Source organism: Drosophila melanogaster, chromosome X (assembly GCF_000001215.4).
Source record: "Drosophila melanogaster chromosome X".
Classification (NCBI taxonomy): domain Eukaryota; kingdom Metazoa; phylum Arthropoda; class Insecta; order Diptera; family Drosophilidae; genus Drosophila; species Drosophila melanogaster.
In genome coordinates, this window is record NC_004354.4 from 13,536,503 (window position 1) to 13,560,405 (window position 23,903).

General features: G+C 41.5%; 3 protein-coding genes across 6 annotated transcripts; 2 read left to right on the forward strand and 1 right to left on the reverse strand.

The window, feature by feature from the left end:
- The first annotated feature begins 7,140 nt into the window (after window positions 1-7,140).
- On the forward strand, window positions 7,141-8,405 carry Cpr12A (Cuticular protein 12A). Its single transcript, NM_132668.2, has 2 exons — window positions 7,141-7,584; window positions 7,992-8,405. Exons 1-2 carry the CDS (start codon window positions 7,272-7,274, stop codon window positions 8,198-8,200), a joined length of 522 nt encoding a protein of 173 aa, NP_572896.1. The 5' UTR covers window positions 7,141-7,271; the 3' UTR covers window positions 8,201-8,405.
- Window positions 8,406-16,056: 7,651 nt separating this feature from the next.
- Window positions 16,057-19,298, reverse strand: CG11816 (uncharacterized protein). Of its 4 annotated transcripts, NM_001272586.1 has the most exons (4): window positions 18,812-19,298; window positions 16,909-17,764; window positions 16,590-16,762; window positions 16,057-16,498 (listed from the first exon to the last, which is right to left on the reverse strand). In NM_001272586.1, exons 2-4 carry the CDS (start codon window positions 17,745-17,747, stop codon window positions 16,422-16,424), a joined length of 1,089 nt encoding a protein of 362 aa, NP_001259515.1. In that variant the 5' UTR covers window positions 17,748-17,764; window positions 18,812-19,298; the 3' UTR covers window positions 16,057-16,421. The 4 variants fall into 4 exon arrangements, with proteins under 4 accessions (NP_001259515.1, NP_001259516.1, NP_001259514.1 ...); NM_001272587.1 differs by lacking the exon at window positions 18,812-19,298 and having other exon boundaries at window positions 16,909-17,763; NM_001272585.1 differs by having other exon boundaries at window positions 16,298-16,762.
- Window positions 19,299-19,969: 671 nt separating this feature from the next.
- On the forward strand, window positions 19,970-21,364 carry CG32631 (uncharacterized protein). Its single transcript, NM_167372.2, has 2 exons — window positions 19,970-20,217; window positions 20,324-21,364. Exons 1-2 carry the CDS (start codon window positions 20,047-20,049, stop codon window positions 21,089-21,091), a joined length of 939 nt encoding a protein of 312 aa, NP_727714.1. The 5' UTR covers window positions 19,970-20,046; the 3' UTR covers window positions 21,092-21,364.
- Window positions 21,365-23,903: the final 2,539 nt, after the last annotated feature.

Here is a 23,903-nt window from a genome sequence, read left to right on the forward strand (position 1 = left end):
GGGGCCAAAGACCAAAAGCACCGTGTGTGTGTGTGTGTGTGTGTGTGATGATGGCCAAAAGATGAGACATTATGAGGCGTCTGACAAAAACACATTCGAGCCTCAATTTGCCAGCTGCCTGCCGGCTGTCTTTTGTGATGCCTTTGGTGCGCTGCTGCCTTTGCCCGGTTTCAATTTAAATGGTTTCTGGAAAAACGCCCCAAATTGGGTGGCCGTACTGGTGAAAAGGCGATGCCAGGCGGAGATTTGTTGGCGGCAAATCGGTGAGCATTCATAAAACTTCACCATCTCTGGACCTGCCATTACCCCCACCAACTGCATGTTCCTGTAAGACTCGACTCAACTCGACTGCTTACCTTCGCCTTCTGCGCCACTCGCCCACAACCAGGTGCACATATGCTCGTAAAATGCAGAGTGCACTGCGAGAAAATGTTGGACAAAGGGCACACATTGTAAAATTCAATTAATTAGTATGTGATATCAATATGGATATACTTACGGATGATTAATCCACTGCCCCTTTAATAGATTAAAAATATTGCAATATATTCATATTTTTATATATATTCTTTGAGTGTCAAGTGAATCGGGACAGGGTTTTGTGGCAGGATAACTGCAGCTATTCATTTCGCTACTAATCCAATGCGGGCCCGGGATTCGGCTTGGTCCTTTTAGCTGCTCCTTTAGCTCTGCCCCCCCCCCCCTCGCTCTATCTCTCTCGCACCCTCTCCTGTTTCCCTTCACTGTCCTTGGTCCGTTTTGTATTTACGATTCAGCCATGCCCACGTAATGAATGGCAGGACCTCCAGCTCCTCGGGCGTGTGAATGAATTGAGTGTGCAAATGGCTGAATGAATGAATGGATGAACCAATGCGAATGCGAATGTGAATGCGGGCGGGTAATGTTTTTTTGTAGCCTGATTGGGGGGCGGATCGATGGGCCAGCGTGAGTCACGGCACCATCTCCGGGCAAAAGGCATAACCTTGGCTGCAATCCGAACAATCCACCCAATTCCATTTCGCCCAGTTCTTTTCTTAATTTTATGTGCGTCGCCTGAATCAAAGTTTACACATTTACCACACTCTGCCACGTGAAGCTTCATAAAAGCAGCGGCATTGGGAATGAAGATTGAATGGACTTTGCAACGGATTCGCAGCTCATCCCGCCCAGAAATGTCTCAGAACAGCGCGAAGAAGCACATTAGCATTTTCCAGACAGGATCCGCACAATATGATGGATTACGCACACCCCTCCCAAAAAATATGTTTCACAATTTCAATTGTAATACTTAGAGAGCGGCACAGAAAGAAATTAAGTTCGTAGAACTTAAGTTGTCGATAATTAATATATTTCTTTATACATCAAATAATGAGCTATAATTTAGCTATGCATTTTTGTTTCCTGTGCACAAATTGAATTGACGCACTTGTGGCTATTTATAAGGTGCCATGGGTCATCGATGACCCTTGTCCCCGATTAAATATATGTAAATATCCACACGGACCCTTAACCCTTAACTCCATCATTTTCCCATTTGGCACAATTAATTTATCTTCATGAGCACTCTCCATACGGCCAAAACAACAACGAAAAACAACGAAGTGTATAACTCATAGAGGTCCTCCAGGGACCTGACCCATGTCCAAATCGAGTTCGGCCGCCGTATTGTAAATAAATAAATAGGAAAATAAGTAAATAAATTGAGTAATGGCCATAATTGACGTGTCGCATGAAAAATTCAAAGCGCCAACACACAAATTGAATGAGCATGCGAATCCAAATGTGAATCCAAATGTGAATCCGTATGCCAGCCATTGAACCATCAGCCCCAGGTCCGTCCAAACTCATTCGGCCAAGTCTAAAAAGCCTGGCCGAAACGAAGCCAAAGCAGTCCAGAAACTGCGTGTGTGAGTGACTGCGGCATTTTCCAGATTTATATCGGGGTTATCAAACCTCCAAGCACAATGAGATCACACTCACACACACATAGTGCACACACGAAATGCCAAAAAAAAAAAAAAAAGGGAAAGAATGAAATCAAACGGAGTTTGGCTCTAAAAAACGGCTAAGATATTTGTTGGTTTTTAGTAAACGAGGCACATACCATCGAACCAGACGACTGCTAAGGGCTGAGGGGGGACTCATTGGATAATATCTGAGCTTGTTCCGCAAATATTCTACATAGGAACATTCTCAGACAGTGGGCTTAAATATTTAATGCCACAAGAAACGCACACATGTTTTATACATCTACGAAATGAAATTTAATCATCCTAATATTGTTTACTCAACTGCCAACTCATCACATCGTTTTCTTAATGCATATTACAATATTTTAAAAAATTACCATCGTTAATGATCTGTACTCAAATATTCCATTTCTTTGTTACATTTACTGTTAAATTTATATGCAATTTATTCATTCCACTTATTTTTTCCACTGTACGACAAGCACTGAACTCTCTATCCCACTAATGTATTTCTATTTATGCATACGGTTAGGTATTTCGTATTCCAGTTTATCAAAAACAAGACTCCATCTAATCTTGAGATTAATAATGCGGCTCTGCGTAAATTTCAATTGTGACCAACGGCACATACACATACATAACTACACACACACACACACACAGACACACACATGGTGTCCGCAAAAATGTAGATTTAATGGGAGGACCTCAGCTGCAATTTCGACCACGGTCAGCAAATTCCGGCAGGAAGTCGGGCAAGTGGGTTAGCAAAGGGAGCAAAGGGGGACCACAAAATGAGGGGGGAGGGATGTGACTGGCCTGGAAGGAATGGCCCCTTTTTATGGTTAGAATTTTATTGACTCGGATTAGTCGAGAGTCCGCATCTCGCATCCGTAAGATACACATTAGAAGGATAAAGCGCACGATTGCAACGTTTTGACCAGATTTTCTGCCATATTTTCGGTAATTGAGAATTGTGAATTTCGGCCCGGCTTAGCCGCTTAATAAATTTATGCTAACCGAGATAGAGAGATACAAATGTGTCTGCCGGGAATCTCTTCTATGCACAGAGAGAAATGAGTTCTATATATTTAGGAAAATGGTAGATTTGTATGGAAAAACAATGACACAAACTTAATCCTGCTTCAAAAATAGGCAACACTTGATAATAGACCAAGAACAGAGATTATCCTTCTTTGTATCAATTTCTAGAAAATAATCATTGACTAATTGCATTTTTTTTTTCTGTGTATTTGCAGCAAGTTTCGTTGTTAGTACGCCCCTTTCCCTGCTCCCTTTTCCCGGTATTTGTTTATCATTGCTGTTTTTTATTTTGCACAGGCACTCAGCTTGCGGATTTTATAATTTATGCAAGACACCAAACAAACTCAGCTTAAGTCTTACAAATTGTTTTGAGATGCTCGGCATATCACATAAAAAAAAAAGAAAACAACGCACAAGCCAGAAGGAAAAGCAGCAGAAATCTGTATCTGAGTTTTGAAGAGCACCGCATAAGAAAAAAAAAGAGGAATAAAACAGAAAAAATAAAAAGGGGAGAGGGCGGGACGTGATTTGATGGGAATTATTCCATTGCCGGCAACAGGCAGCAGACTCAAAGCCGCAAAAAAGTGGGCAAAGTGCTCCAGACCAGACCAGGCCAGACCAAAAGGTAGCTATTCCAGAGGAGTCCAAAGTTTTTTTTTTTTTTTGGGAGGGGGGGTGTGGGTAAGTGTGAGGTCGGTGGTGGGAGGTGTAAGCAAGAGGGTCCACAACAAGTTGTATCTCGGAGATGTCATGTCACGTAGCAGGCAGCGCTACATGGACCATTCATACAAATTTTGTTTTATAAGCCACTTTTATACGTTATTTGTGTGTAACTTTGTCCGATTCAGACGGTTCGGAGCTGCGCCTGAACGCCGTGTGTTTATCTGTATCTGTATCTTAGCTGGGCTTACTTTTTTGGGCCATTTCATTGCCGCAGCTGTAGATTCACTTGCGAGCAATTGCCGTGATGTTACCGTGGGGTAAGGCTATGAAGTTTGACAGAAGTTTGTGAAAAGTATTCGTGTGCTAAGTGCATTTGTCACACAAATAAGCCAGAAAGAGCAGTATCAACTAGGGAATCTCATACTGACTGAATAAGTTACAAGTTACTGAATCTATTAACTACTTAACTGCAAGTGTTTAAACCAATTACCCGTACTATGTTATCTTAAGAGCCATTTCTTTCTTTCAGAAGCTACATATATATAACTAAATTGTTGTAGTTTCTTTCAGTTTTGCCCACGGTGCCACCATTTCGTTGCGTGCTGAAAGCTGCGGCACGTCGTCAACAGAATGTTGAGGATCCCCACCAACTGACACCCACGGAGCAAGACAAACCGGGCGGGCAGCACCTCCTGCTGCTCCGTGCCCATTGATGTTGCTCTGCTGCCGGGGGAAAACTGCATCCTGCCCAAAAATAACCAACGCACGGTAATGACAAACAGCGTTGTTGTCTCAACCATTTAGCATCACAGACAGCTACACTTGCAGAAACAACGTAAGCCAGTTGATCATTATCAACTCAGTATAAGCTGAAAGATAGTAAGCAATACTACTAATAACTAAAAAATTAAAAATGATTCATATTTAAGTTATATAAATAAAATATACTATACTCCAAATACTCGACTATTTCTCGCTGTGCAGCGGCAACACTACCAGGAATCGCTTCCTGTCACGACTGCAGAGCAGCCAGATCTTCATTCTTCTCCTGTTGACTCTTTTTTGGATGCTGTCTTTGTCCATCGACAGACAAAACAAATGACCTTGCTGATGAGGCACCTCAACTACACCGCCCCCTTGGAGGCCACCACTGCTCTTTTTGCTACAGCTACACGTAGAAAAAATGTGGCATATTTTTTGGCTCGCACAATGCAAGTGATTTCTATATAATCTATACAAGTATTGCAGCAATTCGTACTGCTAAGTGAGATAAACGAAATCATTTTGTTGAATTATGAATAAGCACGCAAATTTTGTTTCTCTGTCTCGATGGGCGCAACAAGTTTGGCAAACATTTTGCACTTTTGTATTTTAATTTCTGCTGCCGAGCATCGCCTTTTGTTCCTCGCCTGGCCGGAATGCGAAATGAATGCTTTGTCACAGCCAGAGATAAAATACGTTTATAAATAAATCAGTTTGCGCCAGGATGAAGGAAGTGCCTGATGTATCTGTTGCCACTTTGGCAAGTTTAGCGCGCCTCTTCTGCCCGCCCAACTGACGCACTGACAAAGTGACAAGCTGACAGAGTGACTAACTGACAGAGTGGCAAACTGCCACAGTGACAAACTGACTGCCAGCTTGACTGCCCGACTGACTGAGCGACTGTGACTGCGCTTGTCACTGCGACTTGGCCATAAATCTGCGCCGGATGCCGCGAAAAATGCAAAACAATGTGGCTAAAAATAAGAAGCAAAAAATATTAAATTATTTCATAAATGCTATCTGCTTAAGAGGTGACTGGGCCTTAATGCACCGGCGTGACCTTTGAGGTGTGCGCAAATTAATTAAACGGCGATAAGTCCGTGTCGACATATTGACAGCTGCCCCCGAGCAACACTAACCAATAAGTTTCGCTGTCCCTGAGCTCCTGCGTTTCCTGGGCTTCATGGGCTTTCTCGGCTGCCCGAACCCCCCGGCTCAATTGCACATCATTAACTTTGGCCGACTGACCAAGTGGGTCCATTTCCCCAACCCCCTGTGCGCCCCTGGCATTCAGCTGGCCAGATTCCAGGCCTGTGTTCGCTAAATCGCTGCACATTAAATGCAATTAAGAAATGATTGAAATCATAAATTAGCCCTAATTGGCCACAGGACGCTCGCCTCGTTCGCTCCTCCTGATGCTCCTGCTGCTCCATATCTTCCTTCCCCTACGCACCCCCCCCCCCCCCCACCGATCATGTGCCGCCCCTGGTGTTGCATCTCCACCGCTCGGAATACGCTGCCTTTCAGCTTAACGATGACAGGCGGCACGTACTGGCTGGCCAAATTGTAGGGTGCAAGAATTGTAGTATTTTTAGCTGCTGCCCAGCACCGTGGGCTGCAATCTAAGGATCCGCTTCCCTTATATCTTTATGTCTTAAACCATAAATATATTTAGCTTAATGTTATACAATTTTTATAAATCATTACACCAGCTTATTAGCTTTAATATAATAGTATATTTAGCATAGAAACCAGCAATATAGATTCGACGGATAAAGATACCTACTACTCACTTCAGTCTTTATATACATATATCTAAAGTGTTTTCACAAATTAAAACAACCATATTTTCTACAGCCTAATAAAGACATGAATTTAATTGCCTATTAGTTGTTGAACAGCCATTCTCAACGGTTAGCACAAAAGGCACTTTATAGCGATTCCCTGGCCATCCATCAATTGGCTGCAAATCGATTATGTCTGCCGTATCAGTTTCGAACTGTGATTGCTTAGCCCCACGCCCTTTCCGCCACATCCGCCCCCTTTCCACCTTAACCCCCGGAATGCCAACATTATCGAAACCCACTGGTTAACCCATTGTGAGCAATTTGGCGGCCGTGCGAACAGCGCCAAAAGCAAACACACAAAAGAGGCGCAACCAAATTGCCCAGTTAGCAACCTGTCCAGCCCCTGCCCCGCCCCAACCGCCCCCTTTAACCCATTGAGCTGGGCACACCGATAAGCATGTGTGTAAGTAGATGAAATTAAGATTTTTTTTATATGATTAAGCGTCGAGAATTTTTGACGGCAATGGCTCAGAGAGATGTGCGTGCACTGAGCGAAAAAGGTACGATTTCTGCATTATATTCTACAAATATATATATATAGATTTTATCAAAATATTTCATGACTTCTGATAGATACAAATAAAATATAAACGAGCCTCATAAGTCTTAAGCTTCTAATTATTTTGTAATGCAGTTAGCTGGCTTATTGCTAGGATTTTTAATGGTTAAATGGCGCAACTCCTTTTCTAGCCGTGTACTCGGCTCTCAGTCACCCTTTCGGATATCCCGCTTCAGCTCAGGCTAAAGATCTTCGCTGCCTCGGTCGCCGCCGACTGCGCTGCTCGCCTCGCTGCCTTCTCGATGTCGACTATAAAAAGCCAATGTTACACTGTTTCCGAATTAAACCGCTAAGAAAACATCGCGCGACAGCACACACACCATCCACCTGCGTAGCCCAAACATCCCACACATCCATCCCACCACCACCCATAAATCACATTACATCCACATATCCACACACACATTCACACCGATCCGAGTTAAAATGGCCACTTCCGGTTCGATCCTGTTCGCCATCTTCCTGCTGAGCGCCACCCTCATTTCCGCCCAGCAGATCAAAGAGTCGGCGCCCAGTGCGCGATTACTAGATCGATTCGATAACCGATATCCCGACGGCAGCTACGAGTATCGATTCGAGTTGGACGATGGAACCGCTCGCTATGAACGTGGATATTTCGTTAAGATCAACGATGTAAAGACCCTGATGGTTGTGGGCTACTATGCCTATCGGATGACCGACGGGCGTTACATCACCGTCTTCTACAATGCCGATCAGTTTGGCTATCGACAGAATCAGTGTAAGTATCGGAATTGCGGTTTTCGGTGTGAAGTGATCACAAAGAATTTCAAAGTGATGACAAGGGGCTTTCATTCTTAGAAATATTTTATGTATTAAACACTAAAATATTCATAAATAAGCAAATTATTTTCATAGGAAGGATATGATTTGTGTACTTTGTTACCCTTTTTTTTATATAATTTGATACACTAGATCGATTATTTCGAGTGAGAGCACACGAATGACGGCTCTTTTTGAACACGAGTGAAATGATTAATGTAAACGAGCCAACCATTATCGCAACTCTTTCAGCGAAAATTAATAAGACACGCAAACACCCGTCGATTATTTTCAGCCCAAGAGCACAGATAGCCCTCCACTCGAATCTGGTTTATATTAAATTATATTATTTTGCTACGCCCACAGCGATCACGCCGCAGGAATATCCCAATCTGCCGCGTTCCATCGAGGTGCCCATGGTCAGCGAGGCATCTGCGGCATCCGCGGCATCTGATGGCGTCTCCAGTTCCCAGTTCCAATCTCAGTTTCAATCCCGTCTGGATGCCCATGGTAACCCCTCCATCACGACGACCACGCCCAGGGGGGCGGGGACAAATCGTAGGGGCCGCTACTGAGAGTTCGTAATTGCACACCATGCCCATTATTATTATTGGCTCCCTACATCGTTTTTTATACCTTATTTTATTATTTTTTTTTTTTAATTTTGTGCCCCCGACTACTCGTATTATATTATTATGAATTTAATTTCTGTCCACATTTTTGTTGTGTTCAATGAAATGGGATTAAAAAATAATAAAAATTTATTAAGGCAAAGCAGCGAAAAATTATGAATTTATTATTGAAGATGTTTCCAGTTGTTTGTAGCTGTTTTGTGGATCTGTTTTTTATTGCTGTCCACGCCCCTTCGCGCCTCCAGCCCCCCTTACCAGAGTTCGTTGCGAAGATTTCGCGATTTTTCGAAAGTCGCCGACAATTTGGCAATAAATTTACCACAAAGCGTTTCGGGCAATAAAACATACAAGTGCAGGGCGGCCCCTCGCCACCCTGGGGTTATATATATATAAATATATATACATATTGGATCTGGACATATTTTTGCATTTTTAACACATTTTTGGCGAGGTTCTCGAGCCGAGGGCAATTAAGAAACGAAAACGAAACCAAACAAGAAAATGTCCAGTGCACAGAGAAAAACTATAAGGTATTTTCAGCAAAAAAAAAAACAAGTTGACTTAATAAATAATTACCGCACTTATTGCCTACATAATAATTTCATTGATCAATTTTATTCTGTGCAGTAGAATTAATGTATAAATCTAAGTATCTGACTTTATATGTATATGTATATATCTATGTATTTATGAAATTACAAAATACATTTCATTTGGAGTGTAAGACAGCAGCGATTTGAAACGAAATGGGAATGGAATCTCCGATTCGCAGCTCTCGAGTGTGCGAAGGTTCATCATAAATTTATTAAGTGCCGACAGGATACCTGGGAAACGAGTTCAACGCTCGGCTGACTTGCGGAATGAATTCAACTGGCAGCTCCATTTTTTTTTTTTTTTTTTTGCATTTTTGATTGTGGGCCCGACTATTAAGCCATAAAACATAAAAGGCCATAAAAAATCATCTTGAGATCGGATTGCAATGGGCCAGCTTAATTGCTGGATCCTCGAAAAAAATAAAGCATTGATTTGTGTGCTCGTAAAATTGAAATTGATTTCAAATCAGATTAAGCCAAGTGTTGCATAAGAATAATGATTAAATAACTGAAGATGAAATACGCGCCTGTTTTGCCAAAGAGAAAACGAACATTAAGGACTTGAATCGCAGAATATTTTGCTAATCAAGACAAACAAAAATAAATTGGATTAAAAAGGAAATTGCAGAAGCGCAAGCTTTTGGCTGCAATGAAAGCAATACTTGCATCGCTGCTTTGCTAAGCCGAAGAAAAGGCGATGGAAAGTGGAGGCCAAAGTGGGTGGCACGCGGTTGGAAAATGGGTGAAAAACGGATGGAAAAGGGATTGGGGCAGGCAGGTTCGTGGCCTTCGACACTTGACTCGATGGCTTGCCACTGTTCCCATTGAGAAGCTCGGCTCCACAGACCCCAAGATAAATCCAATGGAAAAGCCACGAAACTTAAGAAAATAAAAATGAAAGGAGGCAAAATGGTTTGGTTAGGCAAATAGCTAGATGCTCTTGGCCAGCTCTCTATTTACGAACATTTTATAAAAAAAAAAATTAACTCTGCCATCGTTATGCGTAATTGAATGCGACGGCTTTGCTGATGCCAGGCATTTCGCTATAATATATTTTAATTTATTTTGTGCAAGCAAACTTCAACTATTTACACTCAATTTTGATATTAATGAAAAGTGCCGAATGTCATGGTAAATTGGCATTTCGATTAAAACAATTTGGGTTCACAAAAGGCGGAAGGTAGTGAAATTTAAAATAAAATGTATAGTATAGTATATATGCAATTTAAATACAAAGTGTATTTGAAATCATCAGTAATTAGAGTGTCTCTTGCTCAGTTTTGGTTAAGTGTGGACGGCACAGTTCGTGTTTTATATTACGAAAAACACAATAAAACCAACTTTGGCCAAGTACTTAAAGTGCCTTTGCAGTTCAACACGGACCGGCAATCCCCTTTCGAAATCCCCTCCAGAACTAAGGCTTTGCCGCTTTTCTCGCTTTTCCACTTTCCGACTTCCTGCAGGACGAACACATGTAGCCGGGAGTCGTTAAAATTATCAATGAAACTTTACAAATCTTGTCCGGGAAGAAAAAGCCGGCAAAATGGATTGAGGCGAGGGGCAATGGAACGGAAAATAAGAATGGAATAAAGCCAAATACAAGGAAAAAAAAGTTAAGTTGCAACTTTGTTAACTTTGACGCTTATTAAAGAGATGAACAATCCAGCAACTGAGTAACAGGAAAAAAAGACAGCATAAAAAGGGAGTATAAGTATAAATTCCTGAAAAACTTTGACTTGATTAAAGGGAAACCATGAAAAGTTTCCCATACCCCTGCCCATCAGTTCAATGTCAATGCCATAACCCATTCTTGGTTTTTTTTTTCCATTAAATTCACATCAGCCGAATCGTAAATGCCAGCCCAAAAAAATATATAAATATTTTTCCTCGCTCGCCTGAAATATAATCAAAAGGCAATAAATATTGCAAATGTGACAAAGCAGGCAAAGTTTAACTAGGACATGGGCCTCCTTTTTGCCACGCCCCCAGTTGCCCAGGAAACGGCTACAAAATGTTTGCATGCTGCGGCAACGACAACAAACAGCGAAAAAGGCAAAAAAAACCAAAACAGTGACGAACAAAAATAAGTAAGCCAAAGCCAAAGGATGAAGAATAAACAGAGGTGGAAAGGACTCAAAAAAAAAATGAGCAAGGACCAAAATTAACTTGGCCTGACCATAGAGGAAAACACACTAAAACGATGCCGCATTAAGTTAAGTAAACTATGGACAAATCTAAAAAAATATTACGATTTAATTTTATAATTTACTACAATTTTTATTGTTAATGCTACATTTAATCCATATTGATTTCCATAAAACTATTTATTTACTATTTTCAACATAGAAACACATTAAAGTACTATTGCAAATATAATTTTACAAATATTTTCGATTGTTTTCACTAGCTGCTTGAACTTAACATAGAATGCAGGCTACCCCTTCTAAAGGGTATGCGAAAAAAGGGATAAGCATTGCGGCACACCCGTTGAGGGGGCAGGTGTGGTGGGTGTCGAAAAAGGATGGCGAAAAAAATTAAATATAAAATGCAAAAATGGCTTTTAAGCAGCGAAAGTCGCGTTTAGCGGGGTGCCACCTCCCAAAGGACGCAGGACACATGGCTGGTGTTGTGGGTGGACAGGGTGTGGCAAGAGGACATTGCTGTTGTTTGTTGTTGCCGGTGGGTGCCGTGCCGGCTGATGTGTGCAGTTCATCAGCGACCGCAGCAAAAGGCTGCGAGATCCTGCAAACACACCAAAAAAAGAAAGCAGGGAAAAGGACAGCGGACAGCGGACACAGGACACCGCATCCTGGCAGTTAACCATCACAAAAACGAGCGAGAAAAGCAAGCAAATGAAATTATCATAGGGCTGGGCTTAGCGCAGTCAAATGAACGAGAAAATGGTTCATTAAAAACGAAAATATGGCAAGGCGCTGAGAAATCAAGCTGGGCTCACACAACGAATGTCATGTGATGTGATCATTTGTGAGGCGAGCACTTTGTGGAGCCACCTCAACTGCAGCCCTGAGTCAATTATGAAGTGCAAGCTAATTGCATTCCTTCGCTGCGTTCTTTTTTCGCAACTATTATTATTATTTTTTTTTTTTGTTTTTGCTGCTGCTCTAATGGAATTGCCAGGCGGCACAAGTTGTCCGCCAAGATCCTGTCTAACTAACTCCTTTGGCCACACTCCTTTGTTTATGCAAGCGGAAATTCATTATTTTAGCATGCACGCCGCAAATTATGCTATGAACTCGTGTGCACCTTCTTCCTTTTGAATTTGCACAAAGTTCGCACATTTTTTTTTGTTGGAATTACTTTATTGGCAGCGGATTAAATTCAACTGACATTGCGACCGAATTTCCTCACAGAGAATTAACATTCCAAATTGAATTGAGGGGCCCAGCAATTTATGTTTTAAATATCTGAGGAATTTTGGGCTAACTGCTGGTTTGGATGTCTTAACCATAATTTTTGTAATAAAAAAAAAACCAACCGATAAACAGCCAAATGAATAAAATGCGAATTAAAAACATTTGTGCAACATTCTTTACTCCACCACGAGTGCTAATTAAATAATTAATGCTCATCGAAGCTGAAAAAATAAAAACCAGACTAAACTAAATCAGCAAATAAGTGCCCTTATAAATATTTAAAAATCACCACAAATTGCGGCTCATCAACTTGAACAGGAGAGATACTCGATTCGAGCCAGTTGTTTTGTGGGCATACATTAAGTGAAGTCCCAGCAATTATTTTCGCTTTAGCCAATAAAAAATGTGCTTACCAAAAAATCGGGCGACAAGAATACAAAAAAAGAAAAAAAAAACAGCAGGACAAAGGGAATTGCGAGCCGCACAACAACGGTGGATTTAATTTAAATTTTTAACGAAAATCCACTAAGAGCATTGCGAACGAGCAGAATTTCGACCAGGTTAGTAGCAGCATAATAATGCATATAAAAAACATTTAACATATAACGTATATACATATAAATGCACGCTCTTTTGTTGGCCGCAAAAAGGCGTAATTTCAGTTAAAAATTTTTTTTGTTGCTCTGCCTCTTTGGCTTTAAATGAACACGAAGCTATTTGTTAAATCAATGAATTTATTCGCTGGCTGCGGCAAGGAGTCCTCTGGAATTGAGTTCCCAACTCCGGAACACAGGACGACGATCCATGTTCCATGGCCATACGCACATATTGATAAACACATTACAAGATATTTTGCTCACTTCATGGATTGTTCGAGCTGAAGTAGGGAACTTATACCCATATGTATTGTATGTGTGCATATGATATATATACTATATGGCATAAAGTCAGCTCGTGTTAAAATCTGCTTTTATGATTAATTGCCGTTGCGCTGGAAAATAAACCACGACAACGAAGGCGACTTGCTGCATTTCAATTTGTATTTTCATTTTTCGTTTCGCTTCGCAGCCATTTTCATTGCTCGACCACTTTTCCGGGCATTTTCCATTTGGCACATTCACACTTTTGGGGTTTTATTTCGCTGGGCACGATGTATGTAATTCGGCATTCGGCTGATTTAAGCATGATCCTTGTGTAATCGCTCGTTAATTAATCCTCGCATTCATTTCTCGCACAGTTCACCGGCACCCAGCGAAATTTTAGCAATTGCAATAATTGCTAAATGATATATATTTCATAATTGGCTTGCCAACATATTTGGGCATTCAGCTAATTTCAGTTCAAGTTTTATGTTGCATTTTAGCAGCAAATTGCACTTGAAAAGCCTAAATTGTTTTTCAATACCAAGTGCAATTGTTTTGTTTCTAGCACTTCAGTTTTTATTGCGAAGTTTTTTTTTTTTTTCTTTTTTTGCTGCTCCACCACTTGGTTTTCCCCATTAAATCCCACTTGGCTCCACGATTCATTCGCCTTCGAATTTGTTGTTCGTTTGCTTCTCATGGAAATTGGCGCGTTTATCTTGCATTATTTTGCGCACATTCGCTTCGCATAACTTTCGGCCTCTGTTGCAGTCAGTGTTTCGTTGGCTCAACTTGAACTCAGTCCGTTTGAAATGCACTGAACGAAAAGGGGTAGTGCAACACAAAATAAGAAATTTAATATAAAGTGATATTTTTGGGAAAATTTAACCACATGTAGTTGCATAAAATATCTAAGTATAGAAATGTAGAACTATAGAGAATAAAGTATTCTAACTGCTACGAAATATATATATTTTTTTTTGCAACTTCTGCTTTAATATTTTTGTATAAATGCCACACCTAGCTGTTACATACCTACCCACATCTCAAATATACCCTTCTATGCTAAGGTGCAACGGATATGAATACCTATAATGGTGTCCATTAGTTGCCTATTAAAACGCCCATTTAAGACCATTTCTTTCAGTGCTCCCGAGGCTTTTGCCAGTGCTTCCGTTTCCTTTAGAACGAAAGAATGGGGCTGCAAAGGACGAAGGAGAGCAAAAGGACGAACTGCAACTGGCATTTTTGGCGTTCCCGGCACGCGCTCACTAATTTTATTCCTTAATAAAAACTACAGGCACACCACGCGCTGGAAGGAGAAAGCGAGAGCCGTTCGTGCACGTAGCAATAGCATCCTCTCTTTCCGCCGCCTCAGCGGTCGTCTCTCTCTTTTCCCCCGGGTGCTGCCATCTCACTCATTGGCCCCATTGCGGAGCTCTGGGGGAGGGGGAATGGGGAATGGGGTGATGCTACCTTTGGCGAGGTGCGCTATCAAACTAGCAAAGTTCATTAAAGTGATAATTACAAAGGCCGTAAAAGGAACGACGTACGGCCAAGACGACAAGGAACGGATATACGGATATACGAGCTGCAAACTGAAAAATAACCCAAAATAAACAATGGAAGACAATGAGAGCTCTGCCAAAGGTTTGAGAGGGGGAAAAACAGGTGGGGGGGTGGGGGTAGAGATCGTGAGCCGAGGAAAAGCGAGTGCTTCCAAACCAGTTTTAGTAGTTATCACTTTATAAACAGGTAGATATTCCGGGGATATATGAATAATATTCATACTTACTGTGAATACATTGCAAAATAATTCCATAAGAATTTAATTGCCAGACCCAATAAAAACCCAAATAAAAATATTTAACTACATATTCTGGGAAAATCATGGAAATCGGGGCAAACCGATAAAGTAAGGTCGGACATGAATTTAAATAATCATAAGCCGAGACCCAAAAAGTAACTTTGCACAGCTGCCAACAGGCTGACGCCCAAGGACCAAGAAAACTTTGCGGCATAAACAACAAACAGGGAAAATGCGGCGAGTGAGGGGAGGGGGGGGGGGGGCGGTGGGTCTAACGGTTGGAAAATCGAGGCAAGGAAAAGCCATAAACTACAATTGAAAGAAACAACAAAGACATTGCCAGCAGCTACAGCAGAAGGCAAAAAGTAAATAAATAAATAAATAAATACGTACATATGTATGCAGAAATGCCAAAAGGATTGGGCAAAAGTGAAATACTTTGATATGCATCTAAATGGCATCATCAGCATCATCCTTGCCCCTGCCCTTAACCCTCGACTGCCCACGGGTTTTTTAAGTGAGAAAACAACGTGCACTCAGAGAAGCTCAAACTGATTGTAAGAATAATGTTAAATATAGATAATAAAACTCAATAAAAATGATTCAATTAAAGGAATAAAATATAATATAATATAATATAGAGCTATGCACATTAGTTAAACTAAAACTAATGCTAAAACTAAAAACATATATTTTTAAATTAATTTATTTGGCTAAATACTGAAACCTGTTATCATAACATACTTTCATTATTCTGTACCTATTAAAAAACACATCAGATGTACCAAAATATCTCAGCAATATTATCTTATATATATCATATCATATCTAATATCTATAGATAGATAGATAGATATCTATATCTATATATCTATATCTATATCTATCTATATCATATCCTTTCTCCCAGTGCAGCAGCTGCACAGCAGCCACCGAAGATGGCAATCAGTAGCACTGCGATTGAGAAAGCAACAGCAAATAGAATAGAAATCGGACTGAACAACAACAACAACAACAACATTGGGTGCTTGCAAAATCTGGTGAAATAAAAATAGTGAAAAAAACAAAATGCCAGCAATGGACAAAAAACGCAAAAACAAAAAACATATACTACGTAACACCAAAAGCGACAGACAAACAAAATAAAAACACTGCAAATCATTTTGTGGGCTCTACATTTTATTTCGCCATTTTTTTGCACCCAACAAAGTGAACCTTGGGTCGAAAAATTATAATAAACAAATACTTATACATTTTATAACTATATGCAAGCACAGCTGAAATTAAAAACTTAACTCACAAGCAAAAGATACAAATATATCTGCGTATATATGCCAGTTTAAACTATTTAAAAAATCTTGTTTAATTTCACATGCAAACACTAAATAAAAATACAAGTTTTCTTTACAATTTATTGGAAACTCTTCAGCTAAAATAAGTTATAAAAAAAAAATGCAAAAAAAATATATATATGTTTACTTAGTGGTTAGCACCACTGTGCCGCCAACTGGAAATCCTGCCCATCCTCATTCACATATTGGTCGCTTTTGTGGCTTTGTAATGCAAATGTTTGGGCAACAACCCTGGCTGGTGATAGTGGAGCTCGACTGAGCGGGCGGCAGGAGGGGGCGTGGGAAAATGGAAGAAAGGAAAATGGAATATACAATCACTATTGATGGCAACTCTGGACACACTCACTTCTATAGACATTGTAGCCCCGCTCGTCGGCAATATAGTACTGTGTCTGGATTTGGTTTTTAGGTCCTGGAATGGGCACTGAATTGTAGCCCTCCTGAACGTTGATCAACCGGTCACCCACTTTCTTGGAGTACAGCTTCTTGTAGTTCACCAGGCCGTTGCTCATCACCAATCTAGGGGGGATTTGGTAACATGATTGATTAGGGTATTTTACTTGTGTTTAAAAATTTTACATATATGTACATATATTCAAAAACCGTAGTTTGCATTTAGTTTGAATATTTGTTTTGTTTTGATTAATTAATGACAATCCACTCACTTGTACTCCTCGGTGCCATTGGGGTGTATAACGTGATAGTTTTGCACAACATAAATGGGCGTGGGAGTGGGCGTGCCGGTGGGATGACTGGTGGTCAACGGGCGACCGGTGGTCGACGATGTGGATGGTGGCACTTCGTCGAAGAAATAATCAAGATTCTCCTCTTCAAAGTCCATTTGCGGAAATACAACCAATTGATCCTCGTACAATGGCCATATTTGCTCAATAGGTGTCCCAATTTGGGTGGGCTTGGGGGTGATGCTAGTGGTGCTACTGGTGGCTCTAGTGGTCCTAGCTGTCGTTGTTGTTGCTTCTGTTGTTGTTGTAGTGGACAGCGGTGGACTGAAGTCATCACCGTCCTCGATGTCACTGGGCCAAACAACCAATTGTAATTCATAGATGGGCTGGCTGTCCGGTGACTTCAAGTGGCGCCGCCAGTCTGGATTTGCCTCAGGCATCTCCTCCACCGGCTTATTACCACTGCCTGGTAACGCCCCCCTCTCCGGCAACGCCCCCTCATTGTGGCAGCCTAACGAGTCCATTGTCGCCGCATCGAAAGTCAATTTGCAGTCGATGCGTTGGCCATCCACTTGAGCAGCAGTGGCCTCCGTCTCCGATTCCAGTTGCAGCTCCTCCGCATGCGGGTTGTAGTTGTCGGTGGTGATGGTGGCGATGGTGGCGATGGTGGTGGCGGTGGTGTCCGGATTCGAATCCAAATCCGAATCCGATTCGGAGTACGGAGCTGTAACTATCCCGGCCTGCAGCAAAGGGATTAATGTGGCCGCCAGTAGCAGCAGCTGCAGGAGTACCAACTCCGGCCGGATTCTGTTTGATGACATGTCTGCGGGCGCTTTTCCTTGCCTTTTGCACGCTGCCAAAAGGCCCGGACTTGTATTTATACGAATCAAAGGCAGTCAGTCGCTGCAGGCTGCAGCTGAATTCAAGTTGACTGAATCATCATCATCATCATCATCAGCATCATCATCATCATCATCATCACCATTATCGTCGGCTGCACTCTAAACATCGGGAATATATATATATGCATTATATATGTACAATACCGTTATACGCCAGAACGGCAAATAAGCTGGCTTTGAACCACTTTGGAGAAGAGCCCACAATGAACCAGCCAAAGTGGCCTTAACCCGTGAAGTAAATAATGTTGAACAAAAAATATTTTGTCACTAAAATAATGGCTTTTTAGTATTCATTATAATCGCATTATTTAATTTGTTCTATAAAAGTAGAGAATGCTATTATATTAAATTCTTGAAAAAGAATATTACTCATACGCAGTGTATGACTTTAATTTGTTTCAAACTGCTACGTTTAAGCTGGCAATGATTTTTATTTTTTTTTTTTTTTTAACCAGGAATATTATTTAGAATAATGCATAATAATTTATAATTTTCAAGCAATAATTAATTTACATTTATAGTTCCTCACATTACGTATACGCAGCGTTGCCTACTGTTTGTATTTCTAATTTTCAATTACCAGGAATGTTAAATACTCTTATCACCCCGTTCAGCAGCCAAGGGTTAAAATGCATCACTATATAATCATTTAAAACCGAAAAATGATGAAAATCAGTAAATAAGCATATGTACTGAATGAATGATGGGGGAGGGGGGGTGAGAGGGGGAGCTCAGATGCAGGATTGTAAAAATCTTTATAATCGCCACATTGTGTGTAAGCTCGTAAATGTGCTAAAGGGTATTTGGTTCGGAGTTTGTTTGTTCCAGGGGTGATCGAAGTTCATTGGTTCAGTTACCGTCTGTGTTTTTATTTAGAACATGTGTTTCATTAACATAATTAAAATTCAAATGTTACTTGCACTGCTTGAAGTGATATTTTAATATGTTTAACTATGTTTTTTTTTTTCTTTTTAATTTTTTACCTGGACTTCTTTGTCTTCGTAACCTTTGTGTCATAAAAGCGTTTTCAACGTTTTAAAGTATTATTTTTAGGGCTTGTTGCTCGACAAACCGGTTAACACTTTGAATCATTTTGGCCGCTTATTTCGTTCATAATCCTGGTTCTGCATCGATGTTTTGCACGTTTTCAAGGGCAGGCAGCTTTGTAATTTAATTCAATTTCTATTTAATTGAACCAAAGGCGTCTTTAATGTGCAACTTTTTGATTTATGAGTCCGCAACAGCAAGCGGCTGTCAAGCAACTTGTTCATTTCACTCCACTTCTTTCTTAGTTTCCCTCTCTTGCCTTCGGGAAAATTTAAAATCTTACTACGAAATTTCCATGCAAACGAAACATTTTCCGCCAGCCATGCCGCATTTTGCGTTTCCTCTTCTTTTTCTTCCTGTTTTTTTGGCACAAATTTAATTTGATTTGATTTTGGCCGCTGGACATGGCAAGCCCCAGGCAATTTGTCAAAAAGTTATATAGCTACTGTGTATTTTTATGTGCCGGCATATTTAATGACATTTTCCTCATTGCGACTTTTTTTTTTTGAATTTTCAAAAAATACAAAATACAATATCTTCTAAAATCCATGAGCAATGCCCAATTCTTGAAGTTTTTGATGGCCATGCAAGTGATGTGCCATTTGTTGAGTAAGTATATCTGTGGGCAAAGATTTCTAGCTTAGGCGTGTGCAATGTATGAGGAATTAATTTGTGTAAAATTGGCAAACAATGGAGGAGATGGGCCGAGTAAAGGTAAGCAATTTGTTTGAATTCGCTTGGTAAATTAATTGCACAGGTTTGGAAAATTAATGGACACCTGCAGATCCACCAGTGGCATTGTATGTTGGCCATTGTGTGGTTATTGAATTTAAGTTCCATAAGCATTCAAATGAAGATGCTGTAATTTTGCAGGAATATATAAATAAGTATATGGCCGTTATTAAATGCTGACCCACATTTTGTGTACTGGCAAAGCCAGTTTTTTTTTTGTTGGTTGTTAAAAACCATTTTGATTCTTGGCAAATCTGGTTCAATTAACTGCAGCCCAAAATATCATTTAATATCGCGATATGACCACAAAAATCATATATAAGAAGTGGCGAGCCTGGTCACCACAGCAAAGCGACTGAAAGCGAAGTCTGATAAAGAACAATCCTTACAAAATACAAAAAAATATATATATTTAAAAAATACAATTGAGCAACCAAACATGGCCAACATTCTAAGTTTTACCATCTTTATGGCTGCCATTGCTATTGGACTGGCTTTAGCCACAACAACGACAGCAAGTACAAGGACACCCATGCCCACTTCCACTGAAAAATCCATGGAAAAGGACGATCCCATGGAGTCCTTGGAACGCCGTGACAAACGCCAATTGGTAAGTGATTATTGAAGCAAACTAGTCGTGGCAAACTTAGGTGTAGATTTTAGGTTAAATCAATCAATTTTTAAACATTTACCTTTCCTCTTAATCGTATTCCCAGACCGCCAATGGTGGCCAGAGCAGCCTGGCTGGTTCCAGCGGCAACTATCCCGTTTTCTTCGATGGCCTTAATGTGAATCCCCCGCTGCAGCCACTGCCGCCACTGCAGCAACTTCAGCCTCTGCAGCCATTGCAGCCGATTACGGTGGTGACTCCTGTGGCCTCCAGTTCGAATGCCCAGAGCCAGCAGCCGCAGTCCGGCTGGCTGCCTCAGTTTAGCCAGAATCTTCCACTTATCGGAACCTGGGTGGGTGGCCTGCCCAATTTGATCAACGGCCTGGGACTCGGTTCGCTAAACGGCGGCTTCGGCACTCTGGGCGGCCTGAATCTGGGCAACCTGGGACTGGGTGCAGTGGCGCCGGTGGCCGCGGTGCCGGGCCAACTGCTCGGCTCGTCACCCAATCCCCAGACCACATGCCCACTCACCCAGAAGCTCAACTGCCGCTGTGAGCCGCTCGTTCAGCTGCCGGGCCTGAAGCCCAGTTCCAATCCACTGAGGACGCAGCTGGTGCAGATCATGCGGCAGAATGCGCGGAAGAACGAGGACGGTTCGCAGGAGGTGCGCGTAATCCTGAGCAGCGGACATGTGATCTACCAGCGGACGGCCAAGGATCGCGGCCAGAGTGGCTACCTTGCCATGAGAATTCAGTCGGGCAGGTACTTCAACATCTACTACAGTGTCAACGAGAAGGAGTACACGGTGCGGGCGGATGTCAAGGACACGCCACCCACCTCCGATTTTGACGACGAGCTGAGTGGTCAGTTCTAAAAATTGGTCAAAGGGATTTCCCTTTACTTACCTACAGTTTTTTTTTCTATACTTAATACTTAACTAGCCATTTTTTATATGAAATGCACTTAAACATATGTATTTGAATAAGCATTTAAACATATTTATGCTTATATGTTAAGCGTGCCCGATTTGAACCAAGCCGCCGAAATTCTTCGTAAACTCCATTAATCCCTTTTTTATTCGCAACTTTTTTTTTGAACTTAAACAACTACAAACTAGCTGCGAAAGAAATAAACTACAATGAAACACATTTTCTGACGATTGCTCCTTGGGGACAAAAAGTTTAGCTACAAAGACAAATATTCATGGGGGTGCGGCAATAAACTTGTTTTTATTGCCGAAAATGTTGTTAAAGGGTTAACAAGGTGGCAACGGGGGGGAGGTTGTTTCTTAGCCCTTAGCCCAATTTCCAAAAAAGGAACTTTCCTAATTACTGAAGCCACTTGGAAAAGAGATAAATAAATATTTACTCAGGCAATATTTAAGCAATAATTGTTCGCTTATTATTATCATTTTTCAGTATCAACTGATAATTATTCGTGAATAAAAGTTTTAACAATGGATATAGAAGTCTTTGTATTTTATAACTATTAAGTGCTCAAGTTTGTATATATGGCATAAATAGTTATAATTTTGTTTGTTTATTAGTTGCAGCAAGCCGACACCAGTTGAATCTGCTGGTCATGGAAAAACCCACAGAGAAAGAGGCCAGCAAACAAACAAAGAGCCAATGGGCAAATGGAAATCAAGCTGTAAAATGCCATATCCCTATCCCCCTCTCCACCGCCCCCCCCCCCCTCACATCTGCGCTTTTCCGCACTTCACTTTTCCCCATTTTGCCTTTCAAGTTGCGCTCAGAAGTTTCGCAATGAGCCGGGAAATGGAAACTGGCAGGATATGCCCGGAAAAGCGAAGTCGAGTGCATGGTGGTAGAGGGGGGCGGGTTGCGGTGCGGTGTGTTGTATAATTAAAAGTTCCCTTTTGTGCCGAGATTGGTGGATCCTCCCAAAAGGCAGCTACATTTTGATCCTTGCCAGCTGTGATTAGTCAGTGAACAGCAGGAGTTCTCAAATATAGTAAAGTAGTCTTCCTTTTTTTTTGTTAACTGGAGGTTAACTGGAAGTTTAATATTAAGTAAAGGTTAAGTTGTAAGAAAAAAAAATAGATTACATTTTAAACTGCACATTAAAATTAAATTGTAAACATAAAAGAAACCAAGAACTATTATTTAGTTTATTATTTAGCTTTTCAGATTGCTTTTGAAAAGAAGCTAAGTTTTGGTGTTTAAATTGTGAAATTGCGTGATTTTCGATTATGGGGCCCGATTTGTGGGGTGCTTAAAGCACTTTCGGTAAATAATTTACACAGTTTGTGCATAAAAGTTGCTTCTGCTGGGGCCTTTTAACCGGGGCATGGAAGGGGGCGTGACTGGCAATGAAACCGCATTGCTCGGTGCACACGAAACTTTTCACAAATCATAAATGGTCCCAGGACACACACACAAACACACACATTGCAGTTTAGTTCAGTGACTACCCAGCTTTTCAGCCACCCGTTTCCCCCCTGTATTTAAAAAGTCCCCCATTTCAGAATGACCACCTCCCCCCCCCCCCCCACTCCACCTTTGAGGGAGCCCCTCTCAACCAACCGCCTCATTGGTTATGCCAATTGCAAAAAGTCCTGGGCAACAATTGAAATTGCCGGACTCGTTGATGAGACTTTAAGCTCTGGCTGCAGTTGAAACCCCGCCCCTAATTACGTATTACCAGATGACTGCCATTAAGTGTTCCACAACCCCCCGCCCCTCACTCCGCACCCCTTCCCCTGACCACAGCCCCTCTTTTAAAGCTGAATCATCTTAAAGTGCTGGACAACAAGGACGCACCATTAAATCCACTGAATGCTCCACATTTCGGTTGGCTTTGGTTTGTTGATGTTGCCAGTGTTGGGTGGGCATGGCCCAAGGGTTGGGGGGCTGATTCCTGCGGGTTATATAAGCGTTGGCGCTGCTTCTGCACCCATTAGCTGATACGGCGGATCAGCGCGAGGGAGGAGGAATCCAAACCCAAGCCCAAAGCCAAAGCCAGACCAGTCGCAACCGCAGACCCACGTGAGTGACCGGCGACGACTAGACAGTGCGAGTCCATGCTTGGATGCATACATACATACATACATATGTATGTGTGCGTCTGGATGTGACCCACGGCGATGGCCCCTGAAACCAGGATGCACCTAGCCCAGAAGCAACCCTCCTGCGTTCGCCGCCCCTGGCTACCCTCGAAAAACTGCCGCATTGTGTGGCCAGAAAGCGAAACCGCGACTGCAACTGGCCCTGCAATAGAAAATGCACTGCAAAAAAACTGGGAGTATGTATTTAAAGTACTTGATAAAGTTGGATTATTAAATAACACAATTAAATTTAATATTAATAGAGAAGTAGTATTCTTATCAAGATGAGAACTAAGGAGCTATGTTAATCTTGAACCAGGTGTGGCCAACTTTATTTTTCACAGTGTGGCAAGGATAAGCAAAGCGACCAGAAAAGTATAACCAGCAAAGATGGACCCATGGAGAACGGATGCGAATCGAGAGCGGAAAGCGTGACAGATAGATGGGTTGGAGCAGCAAGGGGTTAATGAAGGAGGGCATTTAGTTCGTGGTACTGTGGAAATGATTAAAATGTATTAGGTGAAATTAAGTTGGCCAAACAGAGAAATGGGGGGGGGGGGTTTAAATAAAGAGGCCAAAATGAGGTTAAAACGTTGCACAAAGCCAAATGGAGCCTGGC